The 12,073-nt window shown below is 32.2% G+C and overlaps 2 protein-coding genes across 2 annotated transcripts; one reads left to right on the plus strand and one right to left on the minus strand.

Annotated features, from left to right (window-relative positions):
- Positions 1-5,258: 5,258 nt before the first annotated feature.
- On the minus strand, positions 5,259-5,588 carry LOC146955228 (uncharacterized). Its single transcript, XM_085748054.1, has one exon. It carries the CDS (start codon positions 5,586-5,588, stop codon positions 5,259-5,261), a length of 330 nt encoding a protein of 109 aa, XP_085604180.1.
- Positions 5,589-7,244: 1,656 nt separating this feature from the next.
- LOC146955229 (Protein phosphatase 2C family protein) lies at positions 7,245-11,770 on the plus strand. The gene is made up of 4 exons (XM_085720753.1): positions 7,245-7,877; positions 9,783-10,147; positions 10,945-11,181; positions 11,310-11,770. The coding sequence occupies exons 1-4, from the start codon at positions 7,565-7,567 to the stop codon at positions 11,556-11,558; spliced, it is 1,164 nt and encodes a 387-aa protein (XP_085576879.1). The 5' UTR covers positions 7,245-7,564; the 3' UTR covers positions 11,559-11,770.
- The last annotated feature ends 303 nt before the right edge of the window (positions 11,771-12,073 follow it).

A 12,073-nucleotide genomic window follows, 5' to 3' on the forward strand; every position in this document is an offset into this window, starting at 1 on the left:
CTCCCTAAATATCTATTGAATAAAAAAAATTACAAAGGAAGAAAAAATAAATTACTTGCGGAACAAGCTAACCAAGAACAAAGTGGCGCAAAAAATTCAAAAAAACATGACTGCACAGTGGCGTGACTTAAGTCACGCAGCACTAATACACTTGCGACAGTTAAGTCGCGCAGCCAAGCTAACTTGCGCAAGTTAACTTGCGTACCTAACCCTAGTGCCTACGAAAACCAGACGAACCTAGCAGGAAAACCAGCAAAATGAGATGAGTTTAGATGGTACAATACCTGATATTTGATGCTTGATGAGCGTAGAAACTTGCTTTCTGACGATTTGCAATGATTTGGGATGATGATTTTGACCCAAAAAATCTCACTTTTTGGGTTTTTGAAGGTGGAGGGAAAGAAAATGGTGGTTGGAGTTCGGACTGATGGGTTTTGTTCAAAAATAGGAACACTGCGTGAGTTAACTTACGCAGCATGAGTTAACTTGCGTAGCGCATGTTAACTTGCGCAAGGGCAAAATTGGCATGGCTGCAGGGTGCGAGCAAAACGTGCTGGGTGGAGAGCAAAATTCTAACCAAAATGGCAAATGCACTTTACATCATAACACCCCAAGGACTCTAAATCGTTGGACCAAACTCCAACTAAATTTTGCGCTTCTCACCGGATTCGTTAGAGTCAATTACAATGGGCACATCTATATAAGTGTGACTTCACGTCACATTTAGGTACGATCACATTCTTGCACACTTTCTCCTCTTTAATCGTACATCGAATTGAACTTGCATGCACTTTTTCCTCCGTCAGAAAACAACTTCCACCACATCGAAGCCTGCTCTCCACTACACCTGAACCTTTGCTAAACGAGCATCCTTTGCTACACGAACATCATCACCAACTCATCCTCGTTTTAGTGCACTCCAAATTAGTTTTAATTCCCCATCTTTGTGATGTAATTTTTATTTCCCATCTTGTTACGATGTTTATTTAATTTATGTTAAAAGACTAACATTGATTTACTTTGACGTCACCAATGTTATAAATCTAGATGCATCAATATTTCAAAAATTTGAATATAATCTTATTTGTAGGTTTGTATACTTGGACGTTTTATGTTATTAACATAAATGATTTGTTTGTTGGTTGGGTCATCTTTTTTTTAATTTGACAAATATTATTTTATATAAAATAGTGGTAAGACACATGAATAATTTTAATTGGTGTCAACTGAGTAACTCTCCTCACTTTTTTCATTGATAGTAATAATTAGTTGTCATCATCTTTTTATTTTAACAACTTTAAATCTATGTAATATCGATGATGTACTCAATTAAATTGAATGAATTAATATCACTTATTATTTAAAAAAAAAAAACAAAAGGAAGAGAGAAGAAATATCCTATGTAATAGGGAGGAAGGAGGATCAATAAAGACAAAAACAAATTGTTTCCACCGTAAAATAACTCTTTTTCACGCGGAAACCCATAAATATATCACACACGCTTTTGACAGTAGCTTCAAGAAGGAAGATATAGATTAGTCTTTTTTTATATTTTTATTTTCAATGGAAAAACTATTCTACCTGACAAATTTGTTTTTAAGGATATTTGTTTTCTGAATGGACAATTTTCTTTTTAAAATAGTTACTATATACGTAATCATTGTAGAAACATATTACTCATTCAAAAATGTGTTATCATATCTTAAGGGTTTAGTGCCTTCAAAAACAAAACATAATATTGAATTACTATGTAAAATATGTTTATGCTTATTATGTATAACATTAAACTCAACTTAAAATTTTATTTATTTTATGAAATTGTTGGTTAAGATTTTTGAGAACTAATATCATAGCAATTATTTTTTGATCAATGAAAAAAACAAAACAAAAAAGAAAACTAAAGTCTAATGTAAGATACCTCCATAATATCAGCTAAGCAGATATTAGCCAATAAAAGGGGGAAAAAATAAAAATAATTCTAATCTCATTATCAAGAGCCGCTCCAAATTTAACTAATAAGTAGGCGTAAGAGTTTCCTTCTCACAAGGTGTGCATAAGAGCAATGTTCCAGTCCCAATTCAGCTCGGGTCTAATGTGATTGAGTAGAAATGTGATGAACCTTGAGGGTCCAAAAATTGAAATTTGACTTATGAAAAGGAAATTAATCTCTTCTTGAATTGGCCATACAATGCCTACAATTTCACAACCATGCGGTAGCAATAAAAAAGAAAGAGATAAAATTGAGGGTCAAATGGTCCCTGCATCCTAGGTAGCAACCAAAAACCTTTAATGCAACTATATGAGTTAAGGAGTGGACTCAAAAAAGGGCACTTCACATGCCTCATGTGTATGAGTGACTTACCCCTGCCCTTTAGATAACAATAGGCCCTCTAATCCAGCAATGCCAATTTCCTCCTTTAATATATCCAAACATGTTGCACAATTTAAAATCACACCTACTCAATCACAGGTGTCCATTTTGGCCTGTTGATTATATTAGGAGAATGTGATAATATCTTGTGGCCAATCTATGTTCTTATGAAGTGATATAATTTATGTAAAATAAAACAATGATTGGCCTGAAAATTTTGTTGACCACAATATAGTTTAGTTTGTACCCTTTTGGCCTTTTCACTAGAGTATTTGAATAAGCAAACAGAAAGGGCAAAATATAAAATGATTGCAACATAGAAAATTCAAGAAAATCAACTCCAAAGAGTTGGCGAGTAGAGTCAGAATTCCTATTTGAAACTGTTACTTTTTTTTTTAGTCTAAATGACAATATTAAAATTATACTCCCTCCGTCCCTTAATGTAACCACCCATTTGATTTTATTTTTGTCCCTAAATGTAACACCCTTTTCAAATTACTAAATGCATTTATTACTTTTTTCCTAAACATACCCCTAATTAATACTACTAACTTGTCTTGAAATATGAATAGTCAAATTTAATACACATACAAACAAATGACAATTTGGTAATATTAATACACAAAACAGACACATTAATTACACTGACAACTTTTCTTAAGAAATGTGAAAAATGCAAAGGGGGGTTACATTAAGGGACGGAGGGAGTAGTTAAGTAATACTTTTCTTTTAAACAAGCCAAAAGAATATATTAAAAAGACTACTCCCTCCGTTTCAAAATGAGTGTCGCTTTAGCCAATTGCACACAGATTAAGAAATGGAATAATGTTGTCCAAAGATATGATATTTTTACTAAAATAGCCTCGTTAGCTATTGGTGCATTTGCCATCATTATAAATTACAAAATAATACTTTGGAAGTTGTGTGAACAAAACAAATTATTTTTGCTAAAGTGACACTCATTTTAAAACGGAGGGAGTATTAAAGTTTAAGTTGTGCAAATAATAGAAAAATTAGTTACATAAGAGTTTCAAAAAAAATGCATAACCAAACCGAAGAACATCAAGAAGCTAAAAAGTCATACACAATGAAGAAGATTATTAATTCACCAAAAATTAAGATCGTAATAAAACATCTTGTTCTTGTGCTTGACCTTAATCCATCACCAATGGTGGTCAAGACTCTCAACTCGGGAGGATAGGGCGCTCCAAATGGGAGATCTCTAGTGACGAAGATTAAAAGGATGTTGTATATGGATTGAAAAGTGGTTATTCAACATACTTACCGGGAGGTAAACTAGTGTGCTGAGGCATTAGTAAATCTTGGAGGCTCCTTGGATTTCAATCTCGTGTTGTTTGATGTGTGTCTGCCGCAGTTTAGTCATTTGTTCGCAGTTGATGTTTTAAGGATAACAACCTCAGGTTTAATTCCTTTGTAGTTTTCTTTCTCTGGGCTTTGGTCCTCTTTATAATAGTATTTTTTTTCACATAATCAATAATTTGAGAAGATGTCATTCTTTACGATCAAATACCTATTATTACTATCATACCAAATGTTCAAGATGCAAGCTATCCAAATGACTTGAAACAATCACTTACATCTTTTTAAGTGAAAAAAGGTCATTACATTGCTAATATTGCAAAAATATTGCAAAAATATATAATAATTACTTTATTTTTTGAAAGAATAATAATATTTAGTTAATGTAATTCATCTTTTTTATATACATTTTTGACGATACAATACTTTTTTTTTTGAATAAAAATTAAAAAAGAAGAATACTTGTAAGATTATCAGTTTATTATTCGGATGTTTATTAAAATATTTATCTAAATATTTTTTTAGTCTATTATTTTCATGATCCAGTATTTAAAATAATTAGAATAAATAAGACGCACAAAAAAAAAATGAAGAAATGGTGTCTTCAAACCGCGTCCAATTTTTCTCTCAAGTTAATTTTGATATCAATCACAAATTATTTAACACGTGACTTTTAAAATTGATTATGAATTAAACTTAGAAAACAGATGATAGAAAGGAAAAAAAAATTAACTTCAAATCAACAACGTACAAACGCATTAATGATTAAATTAATTGATTACTTTCTTGACACAATTAAATTGATTGATTAGAAAATTTGCATCTCCCTAATTTCAAACTAGTACTACAAATAAAATAGATAAAAACAATTTTGGGTGCTAAATAGGGAGCAAAATAGTCACAAACACCAAATTAAATTAATACAAATATAGAAAGAGTAAAGGTAATAATTCTTTCTTCTTTTTCATCACAAAAGTCAACCTAAACCTTAATACAAAAAAAAAAAAAATGGGAAATGCCTAATACCACGACAAGTTTTTTCAACGAAAACCAAGAATAGGCTAGCATCCCCTTGTTTTCCACCAAACACCCGTTTTTTGTTTTTATTTTATAAATGAAAAAAATACTATCTGTGCAGCGCTTTACACTTGTTCGTGGCTTTCGTGGATTTTTTCCTCGTAGGAAATAGCATTGCTGAAAAAAAATTAACTTCAAATCAACAACGTACAAACGCATTAATGATTAAATTAATTGATTACTTTCTTGACACAATTAAATTGATTGATTAGAAAATTTGCATCTACCTAATTTCAAACAGTACTACAAATTAAATAGGTAAAAACAAATTTGGGTGCTAAATAGGGAGCAAAACAAATTAAATTAGTACAAATATAGAAAGAGTAAAGGTAATACGTTATTCTTTCTTCTTACATCATCACAAAAGTCAACCTAAACCTTAATTCAACTTTCCTTTTCCTTACCCTTCCCTCTTTCTTAGCCACACCATTCTCTTTAATCTTTTTTTTTTTTGGTATAAAAGAGGGCCTAAGCCCGAAGAAAAAACAAACTAAGAAGCTATCCGAACACTCCTAGGCATACAAACCCTGTAAAAGTCATCAAAAAGTAAGCTACGGAGATCATTAGGAGGAGACTCCACCATAGAACACCTATAAGAATCTAAAGACAAACTGTTATTAGCAAGCCAGACAGCACTTCGGTTTCCCTCGCGCAAAGTATGAAGAACTTGAATCTGCCAATCCATACTCAAAATATTGCGAATACGTTTCACCAAAATGGGAACAATCCCCCCAAGATTGCAATTATACGTTATCATATCAATCAAGAGCTTTGAATCACTCTCCACAATAAGTTGTGGAATGCGGTCTCTCCAAGCCATCTCTAATCCTAGATACACGCACCACATCTGCGCATGTAGAGCATCACAAGAACCAATCTTCTTCATGTAGCCTTTGATCCAACGCCCATCGGAGTTGCGAAACAAGCCTCCACAACCTGAAACCTCGTTATTCCCTTTGCAAGAGCCATCACTATTGAGCTTGATCCAACCCTCAGGAGGTCTCTTCCAGCCAATGTGAATAATCTCCCTATTTTGAGGATTTCGATGAAGATGTTGATACGTGCACTCTTCGATGTTTTTTGAGTAGCTCTGAATCACTCTGACCGGATCATACGACCGCTGGAAATTGTCCTAAAAAATAGTTTTATTTCTCCACATCCAAAAAAGCCAACATGTCGTCATGAAAGTTGTTTTCTTCACTCCACTATTTTCCCTTCTCAAACATTCACCCCCCTTTCTTCTTTTTTCGTTTTTTTTCTTTGTCCTTAAATAAACACAATTATATTTTGTTCATAAGCAAAGTTAGAATTATAAGTATATTATATTAGGGTTAATTATGTTTTTGGTCCCTATAAATAGGTGTGTTTCCAACATTAGTCCCTACTTAAATTTTATTAAATTTTTGGTTCCCAACGTTTTTTCCGTTAGCAAAATAAGTCCTCGCTGTTAATTGTTGCTGATTGAGCAAACGGTGAAGCACACGCGGATGCCACATCTGACTTTTTTGTTGGGTTAACTATTTTTTTAGTCCCTATAAAATTGAGGCATTTTAAGTTTAGTCCTTACTTAATTTTAATAGTTATTTTAGTCCTTACAAAAATATTATGCACTCAGTAGTAGTCCTGCTCAATTCAAATTTGTTTAATTTATGCTTAAACTCTTAAGTTTTTTAACAATTTTTTGTAGACGTGTTAAGAACATTACTAAAAGTTCCTCCGCAAAAAATTATCGTAAAATTTGATTTATATCTCCTGATTTTATTACTTTTATCTTTAACTTTTATCGTTTTCAAAAATTCATATTTAATTCGTTCCATGTTAAAAAATTCTAAATTTTAGTAATTGAACCTTTCATAGTGTTCTAAACTTGTCTCAAAAAAATCGTTCAAAAATTTAAGAGTTTAAGGATAATTAAACAAACTTTGTTTTAGTCCCTACAAAAAAAATTACTTTTAATTTTAGTCCCTGCTAAAACAAATTAATTGATTACTTTCTTGACACAACTAAATTGATTGATTAGAAAATTTGCATCTCCCTAATTTCAAACTAGTACTACAAATTAAATAGATAAAAACAATTTTGGGTGCTAAATAGGGAGCAAAATAGTCACAAACACCAAATTAAATTAATACAAATATAGAAAGAGTAAAGGTAATACGTTATTCTTTCTTCTTCTTCATCACAAAAGTCAACCTAAACCTTAATTCAACTTTCCTTTTCTTTACACTAACCCCTTTCTTAGCCACACCATTCTCTTTAATCTTTACTCTCTCTTTTGGAAAAAACAACCACACTTCTTGTGTTGTTTTCTTCACTCCAATATTTTCCCTTCTCAAATATTCAACCCCCTTTCTTCTTTTTTCATTTTTTCTTTGTCCTTAAATAAACACAATTATGACCATCATTAGCACAATTATTTTTTGTTCATAAGCATAGTTAGAATTATAAGTATATTATATATATTTTTAAGTAAGTTACAATTAGAAGTTGGAACCAACCACTCTCACTCATTTCTTTTCTTTTCACTTCTCTTCTCTTCTTTCACTCCCAAATCTCACATCAGATCTTTCAATTTCAATTTCAATTTCAAAAATTTAACCAGATTCTAATTTTTCTCTCTCTATTTTTTTCTTCTTCTCTATACATAAATATCACCCACAAATTCACACAAATTTTTTTCAACAAGCCCACAAATTTCTTTTCACAAATTTACAATCTTTCACACTTTTCATAATCTGGGTCAGTTTCATTTTTTCCAAAATTGAAAGAGAGGGTTTAGAAAGAGGGAAATGTGGGATGTTTTCTTGGTTAGCAAGGATAGTTTCAGCGTGCTTGAGACCAGTTCGACGCTATGCACGTATGAACAAAGACAATGAAAATGATTCTGATGAGTCATCAACATCTGAAGATGCTCTTGTTTGGTGTAAAGACCTTGAGAAACACTCTTGTGGTGAATTTTCCTTTGCTGTTGTTCAAGCTAATGAAGTAATTGAGGATCATAGTCAAGTTGAAACTGGTTCTGATGCTGTTTTTGTTGGTGTTTATGATGGTCATGGTGGTCCTGAAGCTTCCAAGTTTGTTAATGATCATCTCTTTCATCATCTCATAAGTGAGTCTTATTTTATTTTATTTTTTATTTTCTCTATCACGCTATCTGATCGAAGGCGTGTCCGGTCTCTGACACATGTTTGTTTGACATGACACTGACACATGTGATTTGAATTATATCATTTTTTGATGTTATTATCTGAGTTGACATATCTGTGTCTCAGACATGTCTGGTGTCCGTGTGTCTGTTTCTGTGCTTCATAGGTGTCATAGACATATTGTTTTCTAAGAAAGGCTAGTATGTGGATTTTTGTGCATTTTTTTAAAGTTGAATAAGTGGTCTAAAACATCTTAGACCGAGTAGGTATATGAGTCACGGTTCTGCTGCTTTAAACATCTTGAACTGAGAAAAAAAATTGTGATCAAACTGCCCAATTAATTGGTTGAACAGTTAAATTTGGTTTGATTTTTAAAACATCGCTTTCATGACTAGGACTAATATATATTTTGTTGAAAATTTGGGATTTATTTTTTATTTAATTTATTATAAACAAATTGTTTTGTATTAAATAATATGGTATGGAGTTGTTTTGTTGCAATAGATTGAATTGATTTGAATTTGTAGAGTGTTGATCAATGTTTGATATTTTGGACTTTTTTGTTTCATATGTGACTAGCTCTTTTTTGTTGTTATTTGGATGGCCCTTTGTGGATCAGGCTGGCTGGTTGATTTGTTTGGTTTGTTTATATTTCTTACAAGTTAGAACAATCTCAATTATCTTGTAGTTGATTAATGATTATCAATTTAGCTTCTTTTTTTTTTCTTTTGAGTTTTTCTCTTTCACATCAGGTTCGATTCCCCTTGATGTCCATACAGAGTTATGCTCTGGCTTTAAATGGGGTCTCGCCGCAAGTGAACGGTGGGATTGGACCCCTCAGATGAGTCGGTCCTTGGGCCGGACACCGAGTTTTAAAAAAAAAGAGTTAATATCAACTTATCAATCATGTGTTTTTTTTTATTCTAACAATGAACTTGGTGCATTCTTATAATTAATTTTAGGGAAATGCTAACCGGTGTCCCCGGGGCACTGGTTAAGGTTATGAAAAAGGAAATTACATAGTAGTTAATGCATTGAAATTGTGTAATTAATTTATAATAAAGTCAAAAACAGTTTCCTTTTGTGGTAATAATTCCCTTTTATGGTATGTTTAACCCGTGCCCCGGGGGCACCGGTTAGCAGGACCCTTTATTTTATATCTTATATGAAAGGTTTGCTTGGTTGTGTAGTGGAAAGGGAGAATTTGGGAAATTTGGAAAGAAATTCACTATGCACATCTTTGGCTATGCATAACTACAGGAAATTTTGCTAAACAGCTTAATTAATCTCTTACATAATATCTCATGAATTAAGTTTCTTAAATTCAATAAATTATTTGCATTTTGAAATTTTACTATAATAACACAATTTGGAAATGAATGAGAGCCAAAGGGGGGATTGGTAACATCTGCATAAGCTATGACCATAAGTAATTTTCAAAGTTTATTAAGATAAGCTGAATATTTTCTTATAAACATATCATTAATTGTTCAATAAGCTCTTGCAATCATTATTTACACAAGCCTTTGTTTTAGGAGATAAGTTCAAATAATTTTTTGAAACATCACTTTCATTGTGTTCTGTATTTTCACCTTTTAGAATTTGTAACTTGGAAAGCTCGGAATGCGTAAAATATATGATGTTTCCCTTTAAGTTTAGTAATTAGTATGTTAAAAAAATTGACATATCTGTGTTTTTATTTTCTCTTATTCCTATGGATTGCCACATGTTTTTTTTATGTTAAGTTACTTTGAATTATTTTTATTGTCTGACCAGCAATGATTACATTTTTAGTAACTTTTAGCTCTATATTTTTCGCAAGTGATCTATAAGAAGTTAAGGAAGTTATGTGTTGAATTTCATTGCAGGGATTGCTAAAGAAAATGGTTCTATCTCCGAAGATATTATAAGGAATGCTGTTTCTGCTACGGAGGATGGATTTCTGACTCTTGTTCGAAGGAGCTTTGGAATAAAGCCGCTGATAGCAGCAATGGGTTCATGTTGTCTTGTTGGTGTTATCTGGAAAGGGACACTTCATATCGCTAATCTTGGAGATTCTCGTGCTGTGATCGGTTCAACTGGTCGATCTAACAAGATCGTTGCTGAACAGTTGACCAAAGAGCATAATGCCTGCAAAGAGGAGATCAGAAGAGAACTCAAGTCTTTGCATCCAGAAGATTCACAAATTGTTGTTATGAAACATGGAACATGGCGCATTAAAGGCATCATCCAGGTTTTCATATTACTTTCTCTTGAGAAATTAATTTCTGTCTATGAACTTTATGTTACCTTTATCGTTTGGTTTTTGCTTCTGATTCCATTGTGTTGTGCCTATACAGTTTTTCTTAAAAAGGTGTTTCAACTTCCATTGTGTTGTGCCTATACAGTTTTTCTTAAAAAGGTGTTTCAACTTCCATTACATGGTTAAATATTTTGTTTTCTTACCTTTTTCTATATACATGAACCATAGTTTGAAGCTGCATTTGATTTCTTTCTTTTCATTTCCTTATTGTATTTGATTTTGTCATGTTTCTTACGATACATGCAAGTCGTCTCTCGATTTGATACAAAACTAAATTCAATCGATACGAATTTCTAGTGCCTATCTATTTTGAACATGAATTTCGTCTTAGGTTTCAATTTATTATGATTCATCCTGATTCACTATGATTCATCCCGATTCATTCTAATGAACCACTACTTAAATGTAGTGTAGCTTGACTTTTTTTATTGTATATCTAGCAACTTTTCTTTTGTCATTTTATTGTATAAATAGATGACATAGTAGTTTGTAATTTTGCCAAGTCACTTATTACTTAAAAATATATATATTTTTTTTTTGGTAATATATCTTAAGATTTATAATAAGATTCGCTTCACAATTCGGAAAGTAGGTTTTCTGATTCAAAGTTTGAATCTTGATTTCATAACCATGAATTTAACTAATAATGATGAAATGCATTGTGTGTTGGTTTGTTGTTTTCTCATTGTCACATATGTTTTTCTTCTTCACACCACAACTGGGATCAGGTATCAAAATCCATAGGAGATGCATATTTGAAGCGGCCGGAGTTCTCATTTGATCCTTCATTCCCGCGGTTCCACTTGCCTGATCCTATCAGCCGACCGGTGTTATCAGCAGAACCATCTATGTGTTCAAGAGTTTTACAACCTAACGATAAATTTGTTATATTTGCATCTGATGGCCTTTGGGAACACATGACAAATCAGGAAGCTGCTGAGATCGTTCATAACAACCCTAGAACTGTATGTTTGATGTTTCGTTTAATCATCTTTTCGTCCACCTAGGATCCTACAATTATGTTTTAGCGTGCGATTCTAATAAAACTGCTCTAGTTTTTCTTAATGTATGCTGTTTATTTCTTTGACATCAGGGGAGTGCAAGAAGACTTCTTCAGGCTGCTTTGAATGAGGCAGCAAGGAAAAGGGAAATGAGATATAAAGATTTGCAGAAGGTTGAAAAGGGAATTCGGCGTTTTTTCCACGATGATATCACAGTGGTTGTTATCTTCATCGACCATGAGATGCAAAAGAAGAATGTTAATGTTCCTGAGTTATCCATCAAAGGGTTTATTGACACAGTTGGACCATCAAAATTTAGAAGTTTCCAAGAAACTCAATGAATGAGTTCAAGGTTTATTTCTAGAAGGAAGCTAAGAAAATTCAATACTTTTTTTTAGACATTTTTGCAGCATCTAATTGTTGTTTCTTTTGAACATTTTTCTTCTTACCCTTTTGAGGTTTTTCATTGCTTCACTTTTTAACTATACCTTGTTAATTGAAAATACTTTCGCTGGTGATAAATGAGGGAAACCATGTTTTTCTCTTTGTTTGAGAGATTTTTTTATGGTGTTAGATTTTGCAGGGTGATAATCTACTGTTATACCTTGTATGCTTGAATAATATTTGATCATTTTTAGCATGGTTTTAACTCTTATATTGTTAAAATGACGAAACTTGTGTGTATTTCTTCGCGTGCTTTTTGCGCTGTTAAAAAAGCATGGCGCAGTCTCAATTCCAAACTCTTTTTTAGCATGCCTTTTAAAATGGTACAAATTGTATAGATTTGAATTGAATTCTTAAGTATTTGAACTTATAGATGGTAGATTTTCAAAATTATCCTGAAAATAAAATGAAT

Source organism: Medicago sativa, chromosome 1 (assembly GCF_051527215.1).
Source record: "Medicago sativa cultivar Bolivia chromosome 1, Bolivia_mono, whole genome shotgun sequence".
Taxonomy (NCBI): Eukaryota; Viridiplantae; Streptophyta; class Magnoliopsida; order Fabales; family Fabaceae; genus Medicago; species Medicago sativa.

Excerpts from the sequence above, each read along its gene's own strand:
- LOC146955228 (XM_085748054.1), bottom strand. The coding sequence starts at position 5,588 with ATGGCTTGGAGAGACCGCATTCCACAACTTATTGTGGAGAGTGATTCA.
- LOC146955229 (XM_085720753.1), top strand. The coding sequence starts at position 7,565 with ATGTTTTCTTGGTTAGCAAGGATAGTTTCAGCGTGCTTGAGACCAGTT. Across the intron at positions 7,878-9,782 it reads TCTCTTTCATCATCTCATAA|GGATTGCTAAAGAAAATGGT; the intron begins GTGAGTCTTATT and ends ATTTCATTGCAG. Across the intron at positions 10,148-10,944 it reads GCATTAAAGGCATCATCCAG|GTATCAAAATCCATAGGAGA; the intron begins GTTTTCATATTA and ends AACTGGGATCAG.